Consider the following 21,387-nt stretch of genomic DNA (forward strand, 5'->3'; position numbering starts at 1 on the left):
CGTGCACCAGACAACAACGCGCGCTATAGAGCGAGAACAGACTCCTTTGTGGCTCGATAAGCGTGGGATTGCGGATAGGTGACCTCAGTATCGCGTCATGACAAAAGTCGTGATTGAGGAACGTTAGGACAAGACTGAAAGAGAAGCCGGATGGTAAGGCATCGTTTTTTCTCACAAAACCAGACCATAGCCTGTAGCCTTGTGTGAAGCAAACTCACTCCCTTTCTCTCTCTCTCTCTCTTTTCTTTACCACAATAAGCCTTGGTGGTAAAAATGGGGGTCCCCCATAAAGTGCAAAGGTCAAACCACGTGTTAAAGCTAAAACCCGGACTCTTTCTAGATCATGTCTGATGAAGAAGAAACGGAGTCGGATCAGAGTCTTTCCCAGCAAGAACCAGAACTTATACGTCCTCCTCCTTTGGCCTCATTGTCTCTAAGTGGTCTGAGTCTCGCACCATCGACGACTTTTCCGGCTTTGAGGTCTCCTCTCACCAGTAGTGGAGTTTCTTCAAGTTCTGGATTCGAAGGAGGGACTCATGATGAGTCTTTGATAAGAAGGGGACCTGCTGGTCCGAGTATTGATCTTTTGAAACGAGACAATGAGCGTTTGAAATTGCGTTTGGAAGAGATGGAGGAGCGTCTTAGACAAGAATTTTTAGCAAGAAGAGAAGTGGAGGAAGAATTGAAGAGAAGAAACGTGGAGCTGAGTCAAACTCGGAGGCATTTAGAAATTGTTGAGGGAGATAAGGAAGCGTTGAGACATCAGGTGATTCAGTTTCGTTGTGAGTTGCGTTAGAGGAAGGCATTGGTGTTGGGAAATAGGAGAGAATATGGCGGGATGAGATTGTGGAGAAAATGAAACTCGTGGAGTCGTTAGAAAAACAGAAAAACGATACTGCTGTTGATAGGGAAAGATTGAAACGACAAATAGAATCAGACAAAATTAAGGTTAGTCACGAATTCAAAATATTCTTTCTAAAATAATTTGCAGATAAAAAACTTGGAAGCTGAGCTAGCTCAACAAAAGGTAAGAGATAATATATTATAATTCGTTGATTCAGACTTTTAAAAAATACAGACTATTCCCCCTCAGAGAAATTATTCGACGATGACGTCTAGATCCTCCTTTCCCCAGGTAATTTTTTTGACTAACTCACTTAGCGCTGTCATAAAACGTTAATTAACGCATCTAGCTTGTATCAGGCAATCCTTTGACTAATAATCCTCCAGAGATTGTTCATCGAACTCCCTCCTTTCCAATTCGCTCCCCAAAATCACCAGAAATTCACTGGCATCCCAAGGAGGACATTGACTCGAGTCCTCCTCGAACGACTCTCGCTGAAGACCAATACGCACCTCTACAAGCGTGGCTTCGCAAAAATAAAATGGAAGCGGCGTTTTCCGGCGCTTATGCCGTTCAGGGAACGAGGGACTCGCATTTTTCTGTGCGCAGCGAAGAGTCAAATTACTTGGAATGTCCGAAATGCGACAAGCGTTTTGATTCGAGAGATTTTTCGTCCTATCGTCAACATTTGGAAGAATGCCTCAAATGAATAGTCTAAGCTAATTAGGACTGAGACCCCGCGGCGTTAAAAATTAGGCCTCACGCATATGCAAATATCGGGGGAAAGCGATTTTGCGAAAATAGAGAGTGTTATTTTCAAGACGATAGCTCACACCACACCTTATAAGGCTCTCTTAGAGGTCTCCATCACGTGACGTTTGTTATGATCCAATTACCCTCTTGCCTCCAGTTCCGATTTCCGCATTTCGCGTCGTTCTTGCGATCCAGTGAAAGCTGACCTACTTGAATGGCTGCAGAAGGCCAAACGAGTCGTTTAACCTTCTGCAAGGGTCTTGTCGCACTCTTGTTTCTCCTGCCTTACGTGTGGTTGTTCTATCGTCAAGTTATTCTCGAAACGCAATCGAAACGGCTCGAGAATCAAGTCAGTTCTCTCGAGACGTTGCTCTCGAGTCTATTGGTCAACTCTTCGAGACATAAGGAGGGCAAGGTTGGGCTATGCAATCAATGCATTTGTTTAGATGCTAAAAATAGGACGGCTAGGTATTGAATACGGATGTGACGGGCCCGTTGCGTCGTTTAAAACGTGGAAGCGAGGAATCGTGTCCCAAATCGTGCAAAGGTTTTCGTTTATCGCGTGACTTATTTAATTGGCATACATGACGTCATAACGTCTGGTCACGCTTAGGAGAGACGGGATATCCAGGAGAACCTGGACAGCATGGTTTTGATGGTGAAAAAGGAGCGAGGGGTCCTCCAGGCTTTCCAGGCCATCAAGGCCTTCCAGGTCCTCCAGGTTCCCAAGGACCTGAAGGTATAATAAATTCTGATGATTAGAACATTCAAGCAGTGCACATTTTTTCTAGGGAAATTGGTAGGCGAAATGGTAACGAATTCGGATGATATTTGTGTAATGATTGTTTGTAGAGTCGCATTTATATGCACTTGCATGCTTCTGCAAAACGAGGAGAAGGCCCAACTAAAGTCAAAGGAAAATTTTCCAACTGGCACAGAACGGATAACAATCAGCCTTCCACCAAGCTGAAGGCTAGACTTTTGGAAAGGTTTACGGTGAACGGCGATGACGGAAGCATAGAGAAAATAAAGGTTGAAGTCAAGGGACTTTATTTTGTCTATTGCCAGCTCAGGTTACTGGAGAGCAGCTCTTTCCACATTGCAATGACGCGAAGTGGCGAGAATGACAGCATCTTAGTCAGTTCACAAGTTGTCTCGAAAGGCGAGTCGACTTTTGCCGGAACCTTGGCGGAATTAGAGAAAGGAGATCTTCTTTGGGTAAATTTGACAAGTCCGGCGAGAGTGACCCGCAAAGAGCACGAAAGTTTTATCGGAGCATTTTGCGTGCACACGTACCGTAATTAATTAAATCTCGCTTAGCAACGCTCTCTTAGCAACGTACCTGTCACCGCCTGGCGCCGGGACTCTCAGCACTACCCCCACGTGACGTAACATACCACGTGGCACTCTTCGTTGTTCTCTTCGTCTCGCTCCTTCGCTCGGCGGAGAATCGCCTCGTCTTCGACTCGATAGTGTCCAAAAATGGGAGGTAACAAGACGAGAGTAGTTTGGTTTGGTGAGGCCCCACTCGAGGACCTTTCCGCTCAGTTAAAATTCTCGAATGGCTCAAGCCCTTTATATCGATCATACCCGAAGTATCGAAACCGGAACGAAAGGTACGCGATCTCCAACGTCAAATAAACCCCACGAAACGCGCGTTTTTCTTAGATTCAATTTCGCGAGAAAGTTCTCTGGACGGCAATCACGCTCTTTATTTTCTTAGTCTGTTGTCAGGTAAGAACGATCTCGATCTGCCCTTATTACGCGAAGATTGAGAGTGAGTCCCCCCCTCGCGCGCGCTAGATTCCCCTGTTTGGCATTATGTCGTCCGATTCGGCCGATCCTTTCTATTGGATACGAGTCATTATGGCGTCCAATAGAGGTAAGTCCGTTCTTTTTTCGAATTTTTCGTGACATTTTCTCTCATCCGAAAGGAACTTTGATGGAATTGGGCATTTCTCCCATTGTGACGTCATCGCTCATCATGCAACTTCTCCAGGGCGCCAAACTCATCGAAGTCGGCGACACGCCCAAAGACAAAGCCCTATTCAACGGCTCACAAAAACGTAAGGGAGAGAGATTAAATAGTATTTATCCCTATTGATTTTCTCTTAGTCTTTGGCATGGTTATTACTCTGGGTCAAAGCGTTGTTTACGTCATGACGGGAATGTACGGGGATCCGTCGGACATTGGCGCGGGAATTGGCCTTCTAATTGTCATTCAAGTAAGAAGAATTAATCATTAATTATGTATTTATTTATTTATTTTTGTTTAGTTATTCTGCGCTGGGCTTATCGTTCTCCTATTGGACGAACTTCTGCAGAAGGGATATGGCTTGGGATCTGGGTAAAAAAATAAATAATTATCTTAATCGTTATATATTTTATTTTATTAGTATATCTCTTTTTATTGCTACAAATATTTGCGAGACGATTGTTTGGAAGGCGTTCAGTCCTGCTACAATTAATACGGGAAGAGGTGAGAATGGAATTTTTTCTTTTGATTTTTTTTGAATTTTGATTTATAAGGAACTGAGTTTGAGGGTGCTGTCATTGCCTTTTTTCATCTCTTGGCTACAAGAGGAGACAAAGTGCGCGCGCTAAGGGAGGCATTTTACCGTCAAAATTTGCCAAATTTGATGAATTTGTCCGCAACTGTTTTCGTCTTTGCAATTGTGATTTATTTCCAAGTAAGTTTACATAACCACGATTATGTATTTTTTTTGAATAATTGAATTTTGAATTTTAGGGATTTCGCGTTGATTTGCCCATCAAATCTTCCAGATATCGCGGACAATACAGCTCCTATCCAATCAAACTTTTCTACACGTCCAACATTCCAATCATTCTTCAAGTAATCAATAAAAAATAATCAATAATATTATCTTTATTATAATGTTGTCTTAGAGCGCGCTAGTGTCAAACCTCTACGTCATATCACAAATGTTGTCCGCGAAATTGAGCGGAAACTTCTTTGTGAGTCTCCTAGGCGTTTGGCAGGTAAATAAAACAAATAATAAATAATCTATATATATTATTTATTTTATTTATTTTTCTTTAGACTATGGAGGGTGGGGGTCCAGCGCGTTCTTATCCCATTGGTGGCCTTTGCTACTATATGTCTCCTCCTGAGACACTGGGCCACATTATAGAGGATCCCATACATGCTGTCATCTATATTGCCTTTATGCTTGGCTCTTGCGCCTTTTTTTCAAAGACTTGGATTGACGTTTCCGGCTCTTCAGCCAAGGACGTACGTCATAATAATAATTGAATTTTTATAAAAATATTTTTTCTTTTCTCAAGGTTGCTAAGCAACTGAAAGATCAGCAAATGGTAATGAGGGGACACAGGGAAACGTCAATGATCAAGGAATTAAACAGGTATATATTATAGGAGAAAAATTCCCTTACATATAAATAATTCTAATAACGTTAAAATTTCTATCCAATGTAATTAGTTAATAAACAAGATTTTAATTAATACTCTATACTCATAGTAATGATAATTGAAAAATTATTATAGATTTATTTAATTAATTAATTAGATACATTCCTACGGCTGCTGCTTTTGGTGGACTTTGCATTGGAGCTCTTTCCGTATTGGCCGACTTCCTAGGTAAAATTTCATAAAGGAATCTCGCTTTTTTAATTTTTTTGTTTTCTAAGGTGCCATTGGGTCTGGTACGGGAATTCTCTTGGCTGTGACGATCATTTATCAATATTTCGAAGTTTTTGTGAAGGAACAAAGCGAGCTTGGCGGAATGGGTACATTGCTCTTTTAGCTTTCTCTCTCTGTGTGTTGCATTGATGTCAATTTGAATTTGTCCTCGTGAATGTCATACGTATTGAAATAATAACGATACGTGCATTAGAACGAAAGAAAACAGAAGAAAAAACAACGGTACGATAGCAAAGATAGTCTGGGAGGTTTTTTTAATTAATAGAAGCGTTGTTTTGCGTAGTATCTTCTTGGGGAGGGTCCGCCTGCCGTGCGGCTCATTCTCGTCGTTTTATTCATTGGCTGGATCGAAAGGGAAGGAAATTCGAACGATTTTGTCTTTTCCGGACCGAGATCAAGCGTTGTTCTGAATATTTTCTTTTCCACAGGCTGTGCTGGATCGCGACGCGACGTCCTTGGAGTTTGAGGAAGATTTGCTGTTGCACTGGGACGACGTTGAGACAATCTTTCCTGGCGTACATATGCACAGGTAAGCAATTTCACTTTTTCTTTCTTTCTTACCCAAACACTCATCTGGCTTATCATTGAACTTCGTCTGCCTAAGCTTTGTTCTTCCTTTTCTTCGGTGGAATAATATTGGGGGCGTAAGTATTCCTTCAGACATTATTATTATTAGAGAATAGAGTTTAGAGGGCCTTAGGGTGGGTTTACTGTCTTCGGCGCTGACTCCTCTTCTTTGTATTCAACGTTTTCCTCGTTTTCCGTAACCCAGATAGTTGGCACTTGCGGAAGAGCAACGTAGTCGTTTTTTGAGCCCTTTGAACGTAGTTTATGACGTAGTTGTGTAGCGAGGTCGAGCGTACTTGAGCAGGGAATTCATCGTTTGGACGTGGAGTAGGAGATTTTTGTTTTTCTTTAAGATCTTGCTCCACGGTTTTAAGCCGGAGCCTAAGCCGCTCAATTTCAGCCTAAGAAACCAAGTAATGATAACACTCTAAGAGTAAGGGGGTACTACTAAATACCTGACACTTTGCAAGGTGTTCTCTATGGTCAATCTCTTCCTGTAGAGGCAAGTTCAGAAATTTTGATTTTGGAGTTTTTTTCTGGCCTACTTCTTCTTTTTTTGCCAGTTTCTTTCGTAATTCGTTCGCCTCTTGACGCTCAGCTTCGAGCTCGTGTTTCGCTCTCTCCAAAATCAATTCCAATTCCTAAATTTTTCGTTGTGAAAAAAGCTAGCGCGCGCATCACGACGACGAGGAAACCTTTTTCTCGGCGACGTTCTCGTCAAATTGCACCTCGAAATCACTCATATTCGACAGGTAAGAAATTGCGCAATCGCTTACAGAAATTTCCGCGAAATTGTACGCTATGACTTTGTTTGTTTTATCCATTGCATTCAACTGACTCAAAAGTATTTCGTTCTCGAGTTCCAATTCCTAAATGAGAGCGTAGATACGTTGTCATAGTCCACGCGAAAAATCTCCATTCCCTCGTATTTTAATTTCTGTTTCTGTGCAAAAGTCTCGATGTTCTCAATTCGTTTTCTCAGTGCAGAATTTTTCTATTAAATAGTTAATTTAAAAAACGCTTCGTAAAAAACAGCTAACGTTTTTTTGATTGGCCATCGTTATTAGAAAACTAGAAGTGTATTAGAGAGAAGGTTATTTATTCTGAATTTTCTAACCGGCCGGACTCCTTTCTGACTTTATTTAGTCCTTTTTCAATCTCACTCGTCACTACGTAGAACAAAATCAGACACTAGATGATACGAATAAGGCGATTTTACTTACGTTCTTGGTAGGCCAATGAACAGAACTCAATTTCTTCAATTAACTCGTCCAAATTATTGATTTTCGATCTCTCCCTTGGCGGTTGAAAATCGCTTATTGACGAATCAGATCCTGACTCTGGCTCTCGTTTTAGAGCAGTCAACGCCAGGTCGATGACTCTGGCGAAAATGCTGTGGAGTTCCTGCAGATTTGATTTCGTAAAGGCGTAAGCGGACCTAGCGAGAAAATTACGAAATCAGAAGTGAAAAATTTCGTAGAATACATGAACGGTTCGTCGTCGACGTCATGCAATGCGTTCTCGTCGCCAAAATCGTTATATTGTGCCGTAGCAATGACCTAAAACAATTAATTCCTATACAGAATTCACGAAATATTCGTATAACGTGATCGGCTGAAAAAAGAAGTTTCTCCCTTTTGACGAAATTCGCTTCCAAAGACTCGAATAGATCGTTGATTTTCACCTATTTAGAAGTTTGATTCTTTCCCCTAAATGTTGTTTAATTTTCTCGCCTTGCTCTCTATAGGAATGTGAGATGGTTTCCCTGCTGTCACCTCGTCTCGTTCCTAGGCAAAACTAACCAGGTGATCTCCTATTGTTTTGATATCCTAAACCTCATTCAATTTCATTCCAATTTCTAATAATTTGGAATGGGCTTCTTTGCCTTTTCGTTCACGTGCCATTTCCTTTTCAATTTGCTCCTCCGATCGTGCATTGGTTAGAAATCGGCGCCCCGAGAGCCAATTTTGATCGGCGGCATCGTTTATTCTCTTTTGGGTTTTCACACGCTTTTTGATTTGTCGCATCATTGCCAAAGGGCAATCGATTAGCAAACGATTTGGACCTGCTGTCAAGCTCCTTTGCCAATGTCAAGTACACACAGTTACATGGGTTCAAGTATGCGACAGAGCAAAGGCGCCTAGACTAATCAGCGAAGCCTCGACTAATCAGAGAGAAGCTAACGTCACACACACGTTGATTTCTTGAAGAGACAGAGCACAGAATCACACACAAGATAAGATGTTTATAGTTTGAAATCGCTTTGTCGTCGTCTACTGAGTGACGGCGTCGCGGACGCGCGACGATTCAATGCAATGCGAGCCGCTAGAGTAGAGTGAAGCCGTCCTCTGGACGTTTCGAGCTTTGGTGACGTCAGAAAAACGTTGTCGTCATTTATCGTTACTCGAACTTTAGGCAGACTTTGACGAAGGTTCGAATCGCTGACGGGGCGACGAGGTACCGTGCGCGGGCGATTCGACGCCGATGGATTGCCGCCGATGGAACGGACAGTGAAAAAGGGAGAAGTGGGCAACGAATTGTGAGGCTGTATCGTGTTGTAAAAAGTTTTGGTGAGCTTGAGAGGAGAGGGAGATCGATTTAGGCCCGAGTTCTAGAAAAAGTAATCAACTAATTATTTTTCTTATGTAGAGATTACCTCAAGCGGCGTATAAGAACTAGATCTCATCATTCGACCCTATATAAAAGGTTAGTGAACTAATTAAATGATTGGCTGGTGTACTTTCTGAGTCACTGGCATTGGACGTTGCCAATCGTCTCTCGGCGCCCTTTCAATACGCGGGGCACGAGGGGGGATAAAGATAAAAGGAAGACTGTCTTCGCCACTTGAACTTGAACCACGGTCCTGTCCATCATTTTGGAATCAATTTCTTAACTCGTTTTTCCTTATTTACCCTTCTCATTGAGCTGTCCGACTCCGCTTCCATTGATCTTTCGTAATCGACTGTCAAAAAGTGATTTTTGTGCTGAAAGTCCGGCTGGACTTGAGACGAAGGCTGATGGCTTTCAATGATATCTTCTTTGCGCAGCCTCAACTCATCCTATATATATATATATATATACGTAGCCTCGGTTCTTCAATTGACTCTTAGAGGCACTTACGTCTAATTCTGCAACGACAGTTTGCAGCCTTTCTGCTTCCTAGCGTCGCGAGCACAAATCAATCATCTGAGATTTCATTACAGCGGTCCTAAAAAATTACCAAGTCTTTTTCGGCCAGCTTTTCCTTGTATTCTAATTCAATTTTCTTCGTTTCCTGTTCGAAATTTCTTTTGAGCTCATCAATAGCCATCTGTTGTTTTGAAGAATTTCTTTCCAATGTCGAATCATTTTCAAGTTGAACGCACCTCTTTCTCTTTCAATTTTCTAATCAATTCGTCTCTTTCAATAATGACTTTTTCCTAAAATTTTATCATCATCATCATCATCATGATGGGAAGATTTTTCATGCGGCACCTTTTCGACGCACTCTGCGTCTCTCTCTACTCGAAGAGTGGCAACTTGTATTGAAAGCTCGTTCATCTTCTGCTGTCTATATATATACGGAAGTTCGCGCGGCAAGAGTACATGTACGTGCACTGAAAACTGAGTTACTTGGCCGCGGCGGCATGAGCTCTTCTTTCTGCATCTCGGCTTTTTTCTTCCCCTAAGTGACTATGCGTCATTTGACTGACTACACCTGACTACTGGCCTTACTTAGACTGGCAATCTTTTCAAACATTTCTACACGAAGTTATTTTCACACCAAGATATGACACTACTACTACTGAACGTACTTTCTAATAACGATAGGGAAAATCCTTCAAATCTTTCTATGCCTATTCTATAACAAATGGGCGAAGTGAGACCCTTTGAGTTGCCAAGTTGATGTATATATATAAGCTTGCCTGGCCAGAGACTGTGCTGCTTCCATTCCTTTCAAGTTTTTGCTTCCAGAATTTAGAGCTGACCTGGTTCGGTTTTTACATAATGAGGGCATCACGTTAAGTCAGAAAATCTTACTGCGTTTCCTTCAGAGCGTCGTCGAAATTATCATCATTTATCTAGCATCGTGACAATCAGTCAATCATACGACGAGTAAATAATCGCCTACCGCTTGCCACTCGTCAAAGTCAAAAAACTATTCAAAACACATTTTACCGTTTCACGTTGCTTCGACGCGCGGCTTACCTGTCCTGCAGATTCCAAAAGGGTCATAATCTTGCGTTTATTTCCTTCCAGACCGTTCATCGCTGCACTTACTCGAGACTTGAAACGAGACGAAATAAAAATTCTTCTAAGCAAAAAATTGACTCGAACCTTTTGAACTGTCAACATTTCCTCCGAGTCGTTGTCACTGACAACACCCTGCTTTAACACCTCATCAGCTTCCTTTAACGCCTAACAGAAACGTTTTGCTTCAGACTGTCAATACTACTGACCATTGTCTATACATCGTTTCGCATCTTCCGTGCTGACGCGACGGTATCTCGCTGTGTAGTCTCTTCACCAGAGCCCAATATTCTAATTCTTGAAAGCACATTTCTACTCTTCTACAATGAGCAATTATGGAAATGTAATAGCTGTCGTATATCTGTTGATTTTCTCATTTCCACCTGTCTGCTGCTGTTTCGAGGTTGCATTTTACGCAAACCGATTCGTTGACAATTTAGAGCTGGTTGTCAAAGGCGGTCGTGTGAGGGGTGAAATGAAGCGCGCCCCAATCAGGAATGTGCACGTAGGCGTAACAAATTTAGCGCGCGCGGATATGACATTGGCCTTGTGACGTCAATTGTATTGTGTTTGATGGGCGTTTCGAAGAGGGACCCCTCCTCCCCGGAAGTGCTTCAGGGTCTCCACCGTATCCGAGCCCTAAACAAAGGGCCGTCGCTCGGTTGGACCTCAGCCAAGAAAGATGCACTCACAAACAAAGGCACTCGAATTCTTCGTAGATCTGAAAATACACTGGAAAATACACTGTACACGTATACAAAGAGAGAGACAGAGAAGACCACTCGCTCTACACGTACACTAAAAACTCTACGTTAGGTCTCCTTAGTAGCCCTGTACAAGCTGCAATTGACAGATGCTTCCATCTTCGCCAATTCGATACGAAACGTCCTTGGGATCGATCCAAAGGGCGAGTTCTTTCGGTAGAACGGAGTTCCCCTTCGGTCCGCCGAGTCCACAATAGGCGAGCGCCTCTTCGACGAGTGGATCCAATTTGTGATTGATTCGTATGCACCGAAATCCGCTTCCCCGCTGGGGCTTGTCTGGATGCCAGTGATCGTGAAATCGTTGCGAGAGAAGTTCTTGTAGTTTGTTGCTAAATCGTTCGGCCTGTTCGCGTGTCGATAGGCCGCGATGGAGAAGACTTGAGAGAAAGTGAGCGGCACACTGGATTTCTTCTTTCATTGTCCGGGGGTGAGGAGCGGCCCGAGAGAGCGGCGGAGGTCGTTTGGACCGCTTTCGTTCGGGCGAATGCACTTAGGGTGGTGACGTGACGTCACTGCGTAGGCGCTCGCACTAACAAAATTTGAATAATCCGTTCAAGAAAACGAAGCGTCTTCTGCTCAAGATTATTCGATTGAAAAAATTTCTAGTGAGTGCGCGTGTGGTGTGCGTTTTTTTGACGGCGTCTTCTTTGTGGTGGACAGGAAGGCATACCATTTGTATGGTTCTACATACGGGCGGTTTTCAATGGCATCTTCCTTCGTGTTGCCTTTTGTTTTGGCCTCTCTCTTCCAAGCAACGTTCTCCACGATTCTTTTTCAAAAATCAGAGGATGAATTAACAGAGCAATGTTGTTCTGGAACGACGCTAACGTGCTCCGCTCTTGGGTCATTTGATCCCGATACGGGACTTGCGTACGTTTAGACACACTCTAAACAGTTACAGAGACATTTCTAAGCGATGCGACGTTCCCTCTATTCATCAGACATCTCCCAAACGAAGCGGAGGTCTTCTGTGCGGACCGACTCCTTTGGAAATTAGCCGGCGAGTCGCTGGGTCATCATCATTTGTAAGACGATGCGTTGTTTGAGTTTCCTATAAAAAAGAGAAAGTAGAGCCCCCTAAGCGCGATCCGCACGAATCGTGCTTAATTCATTGAAGCATTTGAAAGACTTCATTCCTTTCGCTTGACGTCTTCTCCGCTTTTAATTAATTAGATTGGAAAATCAGTGCGCTTTGACTCCTGAATCGTTTGTTTCTGTTCAATCTACGCAGCAACGGTGAGCCATTCGATGATTGATTATTTATTTTTTCTAATTATATTTATGTTGCAGGAATTTGATTTCGAATGAATGCTCTCTCTCGAATCAAACGTATTCTAAAATTAATTTAAAGTGTATATGTGTAATTAGATGAAATTTTAGAGATATTCTTGATCACGTTTCAAGACTTTTTGTCATGTATTATATACTAATTAATTAATTAATTAAATAAGACGTTTTCTTTAGATGCAAAGACAATCCTGTGTATCCAAACGTGTCTTTGATTCTTCCCAATGAGGCAGATGACATAAGAAATGAAAGGTGAATTTTTTCCTTAATTAATTAAATAATTCATATCTAACTACCCTTTTTAGTTGCTCCAATTCTTCACTATTATGTGACTGCTTAAGACTAACAGCAGCCAAATGGCTCGCGCAGAAACAAATCAATCAAAATTTAAATTGTGGAGACCCGAATGTCTTTCCCAATGACCAAACAAATCTAGTGTGGACCGCAGGTACTGTACGTAATACAGAAACGTATTTATTTATTGTTCTTTTATAGGAACTCGTCAGTGTCTAGGCACTAATGAAAGCCCTTGTCATCACGGCGTTTGGAAAGTTGTTTTAGAGTGGGAATTCGATCTAGATATGGATCTAAGCGTCAGAACTCCAGAAGATTGCGTAGCGTCATCGTCAGTCGAATGCAAAGATTGCTTCTTGCCCGTGTGTTTGGATTCAACGGGAGCACTTGCTAATGGAGGTAAAAATGATAACGCTTCGGATGGGACGGGTAGAGAAGTGATAACGAGTAAGTGCGCATCGTTTCTTGAGTTGAAGTTTACGTGCTATTCCTTATTTTTAGTTTCGAATGGTGATCATGCTGATTTTGACTCGTTTTTTCATGTTCGAGCGGCTGTTTACTATCATCATTTACCTCTCAATAGCAACGCAACTGCTACATTGCTTTTCAACGATTTTTTTCTGGCGGCAATACAAATGAATGTGGATGAAGACGATATTCATTTTTGGGAGACGTTCAATATCTTTGCAGGTAAAGGCACCTATGTCATCAAAGATTCACTCTCCGATGATCACGATTATCACGATTTTAATTAATTAGGATTATTGACACATGCTTGCTTGTTTGTTTTGTCAGTGTAGATGCCATTTTGTTTACCACCACCCTTTATTACGTCAGTGCACTCCTACGTTAGTCTCCCGTATCACGGCAACGCCCTAAGATTTTCGCTTTCTCGTCCGTATCTCATCGAAACGCGCAGATAACGGCGACAAAGGCATGGTAAGGCAAGAAGAACCTTTCTCTACACTTGTATACGTGTTCATGGGCCCGCCTAAACATTGCAAACACGTCCTGTTTACGCCGATCCATCCTACTCACGCGAAAAATCGCGTCAAACCGCCGTCTACGACACCCAAGTGCCCTGTAATCGATCTAATTTTGCTTGTCTGTTCCTCTCTTGTGCAGAGACCCCCTATAGGGATCATCGTCTTGCTCTTCTCGATTTCTATCGCAAACGTCCGGGCTACGCTTCCCACGTGGTCGGCGCCTTCGTCGAATACGCCACTTCGTCGTATGATCGTCGATTCGTCGACGGGGAATATCTACGTAGCGGGAAAGGATGCAATTTTTCAATTCACTTCCTCTCCACTTCAAACGAGTCACATTGCGAAAACGGGGCCTCTAAACGATAACAAGGGATGTTTCCCGCCTGATTGGCTTGATAAGCAGTCGTGCTTCGACAACAATTTCCCAACGAAGATTCAGTCAAATTTCAACCAAATTCTTCTTCTCAATGGAAGTGGGGACTCCATATTATCATGCGGAAATTTACAAGCTGGCACGTGCAATATCCGCTCCGCATCAAATGTTAGTATGATTTCTATAAGTGATGAACAGATCTACAAAGCGCCGGGAGGAATTCCTGCTGTTGAAATGATCATTGTTTCACGTGATGAGGCGTCAAATTCAGCGGGAGTCATATCCTCTGATTATCTTGGCCGTCCAGCTCTGTTTCTTGTCACCCACTTGACAGCCTTGTCTTCAGTAAAGCCCCTTGGAATCAGTGTGAGAGGTATGGGTAATGACAATCTGCTTCAACCGCTTGTGGGCAATTTTCAACTGAATTTTCCGTTTGACATTAAAACTGCTTTTGGGAGCGGTGAATTTGTTTATTTTGTTGCAATTGATTCTACTTCTACCGCGCAAGATCCTAATGAAGGAACGTTGATTGCGCGCATCTGTCACAATGACAAAGGCATGGCAGCAAAGACGCTCTATGCTTACCTTGAGGCTTACATTGAGTGCGAAGGAAGCAGCAAAATGTATAAATATTTGCAGTCAATGTACGTTGGCGAAGTGGGGAGTTTATTGGCGCAGAATGTTGGAAATGGTGACGTTCTAATGGGTGTCTTCAACGAGAAGATTGATGGGACGGGTGCTAGTGCGCTCTGCGTCATTTCACTTGCTCAAATTGACTCTAGATATAAGCAAGCGTTGGAAAATTGTAGGAATGGAATATCTGGCTCTCGCGGTTTTTTAAGGGATTCACTAAAGCCGTGTACTAATACGCTGGTAAGATTGAAAGAAAGAAAGAAAGAAAGAAAGAAAAAATAATCGGCTTACCTGTTTGCCATCGTTTGCTTTTAGAAAACCCTTTGGGATGGTACTGGTTGCAGCCCTTCTGTAGTTGACATCAATCTGGAAATACCTTCAAGTAATCCAATAGTCAGCAGCGCCTTTTACGAAATTGCTGCGTCGCCGTCTGCCGCACTTACGGCAGTTGCTTTTACTGACGTCAACGTTCGTGACACAGTCGCCTTTGCCGGCAAGGGTGACGGCACAGTCGACAAAGTAAATCTCAGGCTTACATATAGGCTTAATTAATGTCACTTTTATTTAGATCAATGTCCTTACAAACACTTCGTCCCAGCTAGTAGAGACTCTGCCCACGGGCACTTCCAACAAGATTATCAGTCTGGAATGGAGCTCAGATCAATTGTCTATCTACGCTCTATCAGAATACAACGTAAGGCATTCTATGACGCCCTTTCTTTCTCTCCTAATTCCCTTCTTCAGTTGACCAAGATTCCTGGACAAGAGTGCGATACACTGACTACGTGCTCTACATGTCTCACACCTGTTGATCCATACTGTGGCCACTGCGTATTAGAGAACAAGTAAGGACTATCAATTAGTACGCTCACATCTACACGTATACACTCTCTTTGCGATCAATAGATGCACTCTATCTGATACGTCAGTTTGTGAGGCAGCTAGCAATCCTGTTAGGTGGATACAAAACGCGTCAGACTGTATCAATCTTGTCAGCATTAGTCCAAAACAGGCTTCTGTAGCGGGAACAATTCAGGTGAGAAACGAAACCGCTATTAGAGTCTAGTCTAGACGTCGTCTTTTCTTCTTCAGGTTACGGTCAATATAGAGAACGTTCCCAATGTGGGAGCGTATAGATGCGTGTTTGGAACTGGAGCAGAAACCATTGCGACTAGAATAACGGTTGGACAAGAAGGTTTCACGTGTTCAACTCCGACTCTTACAAGCGGTTTGCAAGGACCACGTAAGAAGACACACGCACACGAATACAAATACACGCACTTCTAGTAGAGAAATTTATGTAGATGAGGTTCAAAATCCTATTTCGATACGATCAGCCACAACTGGCGACATTATTGCTACGAGTTCAGATAAATTCCAACTCTACGATTGCTCCTCTTATTCCGAGTACGAAATCAAAGTCTCCTTCCCTTATATTTTGACTTACTCGCGCTAGTTGCTTTGAGTGCACCGACTCTACGCTTCCCTGTGGCTGGTGCACCTTTTCCAATCGGTGTACCAGCTCTAGTGGTCAATGTGGATCGCGTACAGACTGGCTTCAAGTAAGAGAAACAACTCTATTTCGAATTAAAGCCCATGCATGGTTTCTTCTTTTTCTATAGGGGTCTAGTCACTCTAGTGACTCTTGTCCTCAACTGATTCAAGGCACGTACAATTGGCCTGTTGGCATAACAGCGTGGGATTTTAGCATTGCTGGAAAGAACTTTCCTCAGCCAAACCCTTCTCAGGTTCGTTGAGGAGGGAGAAAAGACCATAGCCGTCTTAGAAACGCTTTCATTCTCAGGGGGATAAGTACCAATGCCAGGTGAGAGTCCCAGGTCAACCAGATGTAAACGTAGATGCAACGTGGATATCCTCAAAGAGCGTCTCATGTTCGGCGACAGCTGTGAGACATTGAGCAGTTGTCTACCTTAATTAAAGAGATACGATGATTTTGTTCATAGTATACTTATCCTGATGATAGTCCAACGAAAGAGGCGACGCTTGAAGTGACTTGGAGAGGCAAAGTGTTGGAAAACAAAGATTCGACGCAATGTAGACTAGTCACGATGAAAAAAATCCAATTTTCCCCCAAACTTTTCTTTCTTGCCCCCACAGTGAATTTATACAAGTGCGATAAAATGGCGGTTTCGTGCAGCGATTGTCTCGCCTCCGAACGCAAATACGAATGCGGCTGGTGCAAGAACAAGTGCTCCGTTCGCGCGGGATGCACGTCGATTTTTACGACGACCGCAGGCAGTTGTCCTGAGCCGGACATTCGGGAGGTATTGATGCAATGGAAGTCGCTTTTGCACGGTCGCATTTTGGCCTAGGTTTTCCCTATCAACGGTCCCGTGGAGGGAGGCACGAATGTGACGATCAAGGGCGCCGATATTGGGATAGATATATCGGACATCAATGGGGTGACTATAGCGGGTAGACAGTGCTCTTTTTCCGCGGCTACGTATACACCAGGACGAAGGTCCGTTACCCTCGCGACGGGCGGGATATAAGCCTTATTAAATATCTCCTATCTTAGTATTGTTTGTACGACTTCTCCTGTGGCTGATTCTCCTTCGCCCTTGAGTCCTAAGACGGGCCCCGTTGTTGTTCAAGTGAACGGACGCGATTACCAGTTTTCACAAGACTTTAATTATTTGGTATTTTAAATTGTCGGAGATTCTTCTTTTTTTTTTGTACCATTTTCTTCTTCTTTTAGGTTTCGTCTGTTTCTAGTTTTGAGCCTCGTCTCGGTCCCAAAGCCGGTGGGACTCGAATTGAAATTAAGGGCGAAAATCTACACATTGGCTTGACGATGTCAATTCACATACATGGCGTCATTTGCTCGTTAGGAAGCCGAACTCTTTCCGCTGTCGACTGCACGCTAGGCGCATCACCAACGGCAACAAGTGGATCCCTTTCTCTGTCTATAGACAACGCTGAGCTGCGAGACGCTAGCTCCTCTCTCTTTCAATTCACCCCCAATCCAACTGTGACAGCAATTACACCGTCTGTAGGACTAGCAAAGTAAGAGCTCACACATTATATAGGACTTCATATAGAGGTCGTCACGTCACTAGGGGAGGAATTGAGTTGACTGTAGAAGGAACCAATTTGAATTCCATCCAAGCGCCTGCTGTCTTATTTTCTCGACATGACAGCCCTTCCTCCTATAGAGCAGTAGGCCGAGATTTTAGTAGAGAACTTCCCTATAACACGATCCCCCTTATTTAAAAGGATTGCCGAAAGCCTACGCGGGCCAATAGCATGATATGCTTTCAACCGAACGTTCCAGCTAACAGTTCTGGCGGATGGATCGTCTCGTTCGAAATGGACGACGTTTCGCCCGAAAATCTGACGCTTTTGAACGAATTTGAAATTATCGCCGAGGATTTTACAATTTCCGGTAACGACATTGACGTCACTGTTGGAGTTTCGATAACGATTTCCGTAAGAAGAAAAAAAGACGAAGAGAAAAATCTCTTTGATTCTAATTTTTTTCAGGGAACGAAACTCCTCAAATTGAAAGATCTCCAAGATGCGATTGAAATCAAATTCGGTACCGTTGCGATATGTAATATAACCGATATTGCAAACACGGTAAGTTTCCCCCCTTTCCCTTTTCTCGCCTTCAAATATAAGAAAAAAATATAGGCAATCACTTGCACTCCTTTCCCAATTTCTGACGAACCAGTAGGCAAAGATCTTCCCATACTGGTCAGCAGACTAAGAACTCAAAAAATCGTCTAATTGGCCCCGTTTTTCAGATTTCAATCGGTAGATATAACACGACTGGTGGACGGGCTACGATTAGTGAGAGCACAGGCAGCGTTTCCGTGGGTCTAATTGCTGGAATTGTTGGCGGAGTCGCTGCAATCGCCGCAGTCATAATTATTCTCGTCGTTTATTTCTCCCACAAGGGACGCGTCCAAAATAAGAAATACGTATCGTCTCTTCTCATTCAGATGGATCGCATGGAAGCGGACATGGCCAAGGAATGCAAACAAGGTAAAAAATCAATAATAGAAAATTTATCAATAATACAAAATTTAATTATTATTTTTTGTTGAGGTTTCGCCGAGTTGCAAACCGATTTAGACGTCATCTACGAAGACGCCGCTTCTCTGACGACATACGTTCCCTCGCTTAAATTTCGCGATTTCGCTTTTCGCGTTTTTTTCCCCAATACCGCCGATCACGACGTTCTCTATCCGCTTCAAGATCGACTCAATAACATGGAGCCAGCGGCGGCGAAACGATTGGTTACAGCCATGGATATGTTTCGAGGTCTACTCGGAAATAAGACGTTTCTCGCTAAAATGATTCATACGATGGAAAGCGAGCGCACGTTTACGATGCGAGACAGGTGAGAGAGAGAGAGGGAGAGGGAGAGGATGAAAATACAATTTTGAATATGTATTTTTTAGGGGTGAAGTGGCTTCTCTTCTTATGGTTATCTATCAGAATCAGATGGATTATGCGACGGAGATTCTCAAAATGCTTCTTTCTGATTTGATTCGAAGTGGTGTTGGGCGCTCGCAGCCTAAACTTCTTCTTCGGCGAACGGAAACGGTCGCTGAGAAGCTTCTCACCAATTGGTTGAGTGTCTGTCTTCATCAATATTTGGAGGTAAGAAAGAGAGAACGTTTTTTTTTGGATAATCTAAGGGTTTTTTCTGTAGGAAGTGGCTGGATCTCCTCTCTATACTCTTTATCTTGCGGTGAAGAATCAGATTGATAAGGGGCCAGTTGACGCGATCACCGGAGAGTCGAGATACGCGTTGAGTGAAGAGAAATTGCTACGTCAGCAGATTGAATACAAGGTAATAATCGAATTACTGTATGTTCAGCTGAAATTCTTCTATTTCTTCGTCATAGGAACGACGCTGCTCGGTTCTAGTCGAAGGACAAACGAATCTCGTTCATGTTCGTCTTCTAGACGTTGACACAATCAGCCAGGCGAAGGAGAAATGCTTAGATGCCGTCTACAAGGTAATAGTAGTGACGTAACGTCTCTTGATTGGTCACTTGCCTTTGTGACATCACAGACGTTACGTTACGTAGAAACTTCACACATACATGATCTTTCTTAGACAACGGGAGTTTCATCGCGTCCAGCTCTCCACGAAGTCGACTTGAGTAAGACTCCATTTCTTTATTGGGCGACTTGTGAGGGACTTTTTTCCCTTTAGGCGTCGTTTCCCAAAGCGAAAGCTCCTCGCGATCAAGTCGAAACGTTCTTCGTCTTCGCGACGAAGACAATTCAACGCGCGTTGAATCGGGATGGAAGCGAGTGAACACGCTCGCTCACTACAACGTAAAAAATATTCAAAAAATTCGAAAAATTTTTAATTAATATTTTAGATTACTGACGGGACGACGTTGACTCTCGTTCCACGCGACGACGTTTCAAAGAACGGAAAAGTGGTCGATCACACGCAGATGATCGTCGCAAGTCCCACGCAATCCGTCGCGACTCTGGACGACGAATCAGGCCCTAGAGTCTGGCATTTGGTACACAGATAAGCGCACATCACTTTTTTCTTAGTAGAGTCTAGATAGAGAGAAACGCACCCATCACTTTTTTCTTATATTAGAGCCTATAGATAGAATCGCACATCAGTTTTATTCTCATTAGAGTCTATATAAAGAGAGAAGCCCACATCAGTTTATTAGATGGATGAATAGATAAACGCACGTCATTTTTTATCTTATTAGAAAGGTGAATAGGTGGACATCAGTTTTTTTCTTACTAGAGTCTATATAGGAGAAATGCATATCAGTTTTCTTCTATAGATAGAGAGAAGCGCACATGAGTATTTTTCTTATTGAGTCTTCCCTTAGACAAAACAGGTTGACACGACGACGCGAGAACACCAGAAAATGGTCTCAGAAATCTATCTAACTCGCATGCTTTCGACAAAGGTTGTATATAGAATAGAATCCCCTTTCCTCCCTCGTTCTATTTCTTATATTTTTTTCGACGCAGCGAATTGTTCAAAAGTTTGTCGACGATGTTTTCGATTCGATGTACGCTGTGGCGAAGGTTCCCTTCGCTCTCAAGTATCTCTACGATTTTCTCGACTCGCAAGCGGAAGTGCTTAACATCAGCGATCCGGATGTTCTTCACACGTGGAAAAACAACAGCGTTCCGCTTCGATTTTGGATGAACGTCATTAAGAATCCCGAATTCGTTTTCGACGTTCACAAATCGGTTTCCGTCGATTCTTTTCTCAATATCGTCGCGTCGACTTTCATGGACGGATGTTCGGTTTCAGAACACAAACTTTCGAAGGTCACAATAAGAAAAGAGTCTCTCCTTAATTAATCCCTATATCTCTGCATAAAGGAGTCTCCCAGTAGCAAGTTGCTGTACAACAAAGAAGTTCAACAATACAAGCAACGGGTGCAGCGCTACTACGCCGAGATAAAAGACCAGAGAAAGTTGACCGAAGCCGATATGAAACGCGAAATGGCGAGAATTTCTCACGTAAGATTATTTAATTTTTTTCTGTACGGAATTCCACGTTCTTTGTCTATATAGTTGCATGGTAATGAATTCCATCGCGACACCGCTTTGTATCAGCTGTCGATGTACGTGTTGAAGTATCATAGTCAGGTATAAGAGGGGGACTTAGCACTGTAGGCTCTATGAAATCTTAATTTTCGCGGTTTTCTAGCTAAGCAATGAACTTCTCATGGACGCTAACCTATCCAAGTCTCTTTACAAGTTGCTAGAAGCGTTGAGAGCGTGATAAAAACTTGCTTTTCTGACGTTTTTGAGACTTAGACTCTGTCTCTCTCTCTGTTTCCTTATTATATCTCCGTATTTGGTAGTATTTTTTTGATGGTTCAATCAGTGTTGTTCGCTCTCTCTCTCTACCTATCATGATGTCCGTAATTGCTTTATTTTGCTTATAGTTGATCTTCCGCTAGATTAATACAAGAGCGTTTTTTTGTACGAATTCGGCTTAGC

The 21,387-nt window shown here is 42.9% G+C and overlaps 8 protein-coding genes across 12 annotated transcripts; 4 read left to right on the forward strand and 4 right to left on the reverse strand.

Annotated features, from left to right (window-relative positions):
- Positions 1 to 18: 18 nt before the first annotated feature.
- Positions 19 to 1,666, forward strand: LOC136199049 (inner centromere protein-like). The gene is made up of 6 exons (XM_065989150.1): positions 19 to 153; positions 341 to 766; positions 823 to 948; positions 992 to 1,027; positions 1,079 to 1,135; positions 1,194 to 1,666. The coding sequence occupies exons 1-6, from the start codon at positions 151 to 153 to the stop codon at positions 1,551 to 1,553; spliced, it is 1,008 nt and encodes a 335-aa protein (XP_065845222.1). The 5' UTR covers positions 19 to 150; the 3' UTR covers positions 1,554 to 1,666.
- Positions 1,667 to 2,963: 1,297 nt separating this feature from the next.
- On the forward strand, positions 2,964 to 5,456 carry LOC136199038 (protein transport protein Sec61 subunit alpha). Its single transcript, XM_065989137.1, has 15 exons — positions 2,964 to 3,086; positions 3,146 to 3,213; positions 3,266 to 3,331; positions 3,401 to 3,479; positions 3,532 to 3,663; positions 3,713 to 3,822; positions 3,874 to 3,944; positions 3,994 to 4,076; positions 4,127 to 4,287; positions 4,347 to 4,451; positions 4,505 to 4,597; positions 4,659 to 4,850; positions 4,904 to 4,980; positions 5,145 to 5,215; positions 5,266 to 5,456. The coding sequence occupies exons 1-15, from the start codon at positions 3,080 to 3,082 to the stop codon at positions 5,379 to 5,381; spliced, it is 1,431 nt and encodes a 476-aa protein (XP_065845209.1). The 5' UTR covers positions 2,964 to 3,079; the 3' UTR covers positions 5,382 to 5,456.
- LOC136199052 (protein lava lamp-like) lies at positions 5,398 to 6,630 on the reverse strand. 4 transcript variants are annotated; one of them, XR_010672950.1, is made up of 6 exons: positions 6,541 to 6,630; positions 6,391 to 6,486; positions 6,301 to 6,339; positions 5,990 to 6,246; positions 5,840 to 5,932; positions 5,398 to 5,788 (listed from the first exon to the last, which is right to left on the reverse strand). XR_010672950.1 is itself a non-coding variant. In XM_065989155.1 (6 exons), exons 1-6 carry the CDS (start codon positions 6,586 to 6,588, stop codon positions 5,537 to 5,539), a joined length of 789 nt encoding a protein of 262 aa, XP_065845227.1. In that variant the 5' UTR covers positions 6,589 to 6,624; the 3' UTR covers positions 5,398 to 5,536. The 4 variants fall into 4 exon arrangements, 3 of the variants coding, with proteins under 3 accessions (XP_065845227.1, XP_065845228.1, XP_065845226.1); XM_065989155.1 differs by having other exon boundaries at positions 5,398 to 5,932; positions 5,990 to 6,094; positions 6,142 to 6,246; positions 6,541 to 6,624; XM_065989156.1 differs by having other exon boundaries at positions 5,990 to 6,094; positions 6,142 to 6,246; positions 6,301 to 6,486; positions 6,541 to 6,624.
- Positions 6,626 to 7,957, reverse strand: LOC136199059 (uncharacterized). Its single transcript, XM_065989163.1, has 5 exons — positions 7,331 to 7,957; positions 7,069 to 7,283; positions 6,963 to 7,014; positions 6,886 to 6,916; positions 6,626 to 6,839 (listed from the first exon to the last, which is right to left on the reverse strand). Coding segments are annotated over exons 1-5 (456 nt in total). The 5' UTR covers positions 7,333 to 7,957; the 3' UTR covers positions 6,626 to 6,683.
- Positions 7,958 to 8,025: 68 nt separating this feature from the next.
- Positions 8,026 to 10,897, reverse strand: LOC136199034 (polyamine-modulated factor 1-binding protein 1-like). Of its 2 annotated transcripts, XM_065989133.1 has the most exons (19): positions 10,768 to 10,897; positions 10,459 to 10,714; positions 10,297 to 10,395; positions 10,163 to 10,243; positions 10,034 to 10,111; positions 9,957 to 9,983; positions 9,866 to 9,906; positions 9,751 to 9,813; positions 9,640 to 9,686; positions 9,560 to 9,586; positions 9,458 to 9,509; positions 9,320 to 9,395; positions 9,211 to 9,264; positions 9,066 to 9,155; positions 8,966 to 9,004; positions 8,758 to 8,904; positions 8,586 to 8,708; positions 8,502 to 8,540; positions 8,026 to 8,456 (listed from the first exon to the last, which is right to left on the reverse strand). In XM_065989133.1, the coding sequence occupies exons 2-19, from the start codon at positions 10,483 to 10,485 to the stop codon at positions 8,091 to 8,093; spliced, it is 1,476 nt and encodes a 491-aa protein (XP_065845205.1). In that variant the 5' UTR covers positions 10,486 to 10,714; positions 10,768 to 10,897; the 3' UTR covers positions 8,026 to 8,090. The 2 variants fall into 2 exon arrangements, with proteins under 2 accessions (XP_065845205.1, XP_065845204.1); XM_065989132.1 differs by having other exon boundaries at positions 10,034 to 10,243.
- On the reverse strand, positions 10,764 to 11,257 carry LOC136199283 (protein BTG2-like). Its single transcript, XM_065989455.1, has 2 exons — positions 10,913 to 11,257; positions 10,764 to 10,796 (listed from the first exon to the last, which is right to left on the reverse strand). Exons 1-2 carry the CDS (start codon positions 11,255 to 11,257, stop codon positions 10,764 to 10,766), a joined length of 378 nt encoding a protein of 125 aa, XP_065845527.1.
- A 270-nt stretch (positions 11,258 to 11,527) lies between these two features.
- Positions 11,528 to 13,272, forward strand: LOC136199048 (uncharacterized). Its single transcript, XM_065989149.1, has 9 exons — positions 11,528 to 11,709; positions 11,781 to 11,864; positions 12,013 to 12,075; positions 12,130 to 12,168; positions 12,220 to 12,255; positions 12,304 to 12,378; positions 12,432 to 12,574; positions 12,622 to 12,867; positions 12,922 to 13,272. The coding sequence occupies exons 1-9, from the start codon at positions 11,543 to 11,545 to the stop codon at positions 13,173 to 13,175; spliced, it is 1,107 nt and encodes a 368-aa protein (XP_065845221.1). The 5' UTR covers positions 11,528 to 11,542; the 3' UTR covers positions 13,176 to 13,272.
- Positions 13,273 to 13,276: 4 nt separating this feature from the next.
- LOC136199002 (plexin-A3-like) lies at positions 13,277 to 21,376 on the forward strand. Its single transcript, XM_065989084.1, has 33 exons — positions 13,277 to 13,359; positions 13,546 to 14,652; positions 14,728 to 14,931; positions 14,981 to 15,106; positions 15,157 to 15,257; positions 15,319 to 15,448; positions 15,505 to 15,655; positions 15,717 to 15,819; positions 15,869 to 15,974; positions 16,035 to 16,160; positions 16,217 to 16,318; positions 16,377 to 16,467; positions 16,531 to 16,697; positions 16,746 to 16,894; positions 16,952 to 17,072; positions 17,132 to 17,439; positions 17,493 to 17,592; positions 17,650 to 17,862; positions 17,917 to 18,012; positions 18,067 to 18,129; positions 18,180 to 18,420; positions 18,484 to 18,778; positions 18,840 to 19,041; positions 19,094 to 19,234; positions 19,290 to 19,403; positions 19,505 to 19,550; positions 19,604 to 19,728; positions 19,776 to 19,925; positions 20,256 to 20,336; positions 20,401 to 20,706; positions 20,761 to 20,901; positions 20,956 to 21,030; positions 21,092 to 21,376. Exons 1-33 carry the CDS (start codon positions 13,357 to 13,359, stop codon positions 21,164 to 21,166), a joined length of 5,559 nt encoding a protein of 1,852 aa, XP_065845156.1. The 5' UTR covers positions 13,277 to 13,356; the 3' UTR covers positions 21,167 to 21,376.
- The last annotated feature ends 11 nt before the right edge of the window (positions 21,377 to 21,387 follow it).

Source organism: Oscarella lobularis, chromosome 20, assembly GCF_947507565.1.
Source record: "Oscarella lobularis chromosome 20, ooOscLobu1.1, whole genome shotgun sequence".
In the NCBI taxonomy this organism is placed as follows: domain Eukaryota; kingdom Metazoa; phylum Porifera; class Homoscleromorpha; order Homosclerophorida; family Oscarellidae; genus Oscarella; species Oscarella lobularis.

What these genes read in the sequence shown, in the direction of transcription:
- LOC136199048 (XM_065989149.1), top strand. Translation starts at nt 11,543, where the DNA reads ATGGCATCTTCCTTCGTGTTGCCTTTTGTTTTGGCCTCTCTCTTCCAA. An exon ending in GTTCAATCTACGCAGCAACG is followed by an intron (nt 12,076 to 12,129) that starts GTGAGCCATTCG and finishes TTTATGTTGCAG; the next exon opens with GAATTTGATTTCGAATGAAT. An exon ending in GGGTAGAGAAGTGATAACGA is followed by an intron (nt 12,868 to 12,921) that starts GTAAGTGCGCAT and finishes CCTTATTTTTAG; the next exon opens with TTTCGAATGGTGATCATGCT.
- LOC136199283 (XM_065989455.1), bottom strand. Translation starts at nt 11,257, where the DNA reads ATGAAAGAAGAAATCCAGTGTGCCGCTCACTTTCTCTCAAGTCTTCTC. An exon ending in GCATCTGTCAATTGCAGCTT is followed by an intron (nt 10,797 to 10,912) that starts GTACAGGGCTAC and finishes GTGTATTTTCAG; the next exon opens with ATCTACGAAGAATTCGAGTG.
- LOC136199059 (XM_065989163.1), bottom strand. An exon ending in TTCATTGGCCTACCAAGAAC is followed by an intron (nt 7,015 to 7,068) that starts GTAAGTAAAATC and finishes TGTTCTACGTAG; the next exon opens with TGACGAGTGAGATTGAAAAA. An exon ending in GTCAGAAAGGAGTCCGGCCG is followed by an intron (nt 6,917 to 6,962) that starts GTTAGAAAATTC and finishes ATACACTTCTAG; the next exon opens with TTTTCTAATAACGATGGCCA.
- LOC136199049 (XM_065989150.1), top strand. An exon ending in AGGAAGCGTTGAGACATCAG is followed by an intron (nt 767 to 822) that starts GTGATTCAGTTT and finishes GTTGGGAAATAG; the next exon opens with GAGAGAATATGGCGGGATGA. An exon ending in CTGAGCTAGCTCAACAAAAG is followed by an intron (nt 1,028 to 1,078) that starts GTAAGAGATAAT and finishes TAAAAAATACAG; the next exon opens with ACTATTCCCCCTCAGAGAAA.
- LOC136199038 (XM_065989137.1), top strand. An exon ending in ATTCAACGGCTCACAAAAAC is followed by an intron (nt 3,664 to 3,712) that starts GTAAGGGAGAGA and finishes ATTTTCTCTTAG; the next exon opens with TCTTTGGCATGGTTATTACT. An exon ending in ATGATCAAGGAATTAAACAG is followed by an intron (nt 4,981 to 5,144) that starts GTATATATTATA and finishes TTAATTAATTAG; the next exon opens with ATACATTCCTACGGCTGCTG.
- LOC136199002 (XM_065989084.1), top strand. An exon ending in GATTGCTCCTCTTATTCCGA is followed by an intron (nt 15,820 to 15,868) that starts GTACGAAATCAA and finishes TACTCGCGCTAG; the next exon opens with TTGCTTTGAGTGCACCGACT. An exon ending in GAGTTTCGATAACGATTTCC is followed by an intron (nt 17,863 to 17,916) that starts GTAAGAAGAAAA and finishes AATTTTTTTCAG; the next exon opens with GGAACGAAACTCCTCAAATT.
- LOC136199052 (XM_065989154.1), bottom strand. Translation starts at nt 6,588, where the DNA reads ATGAGTGATTTCGAGGTGCAATTTGACGAGAACGTCGCCGAGAAAAAG. An exon ending in ACGATGAATTCCCTGCTCAA is followed by an intron (nt 6,095 to 6,141) that starts GTACGCTCGACC and finishes CTACGTTCAAAG; the next exon opens with GGCTCAAAAAACGACTACGT. An exon ending in AGGAGTCAGCGCCGAAGACA is followed by an intron (nt 5,933 to 5,989) that starts GTAAACCCACCC and finishes TAATGTCTGAAG; the next exon opens with GAATACTTACGCCCCCAATA.
- LOC136199034 (XM_065989132.1), bottom strand. Translation starts at nt 10,485, where the DNA reads ATGCAACCTCGAAACAGCAGCAGACAG. An exon ending in TGAAAAGATTGCCAGTCTAA is followed by an intron (nt 9,510 to 9,559) that starts GTAAGGCCAGTA and finishes ATAGTCACTTAG; the next exon opens with GGGAAGAAAAAAGCCGAGAT. An exon ending in GCTCATGCCGCCGCGGCCAA is followed by an intron (nt 9,396 to 9,457) that starts GTAACTCAGTTT and finishes GTATATATATAG; the next exon opens with ACAGCAGAAGATGAACGAGC.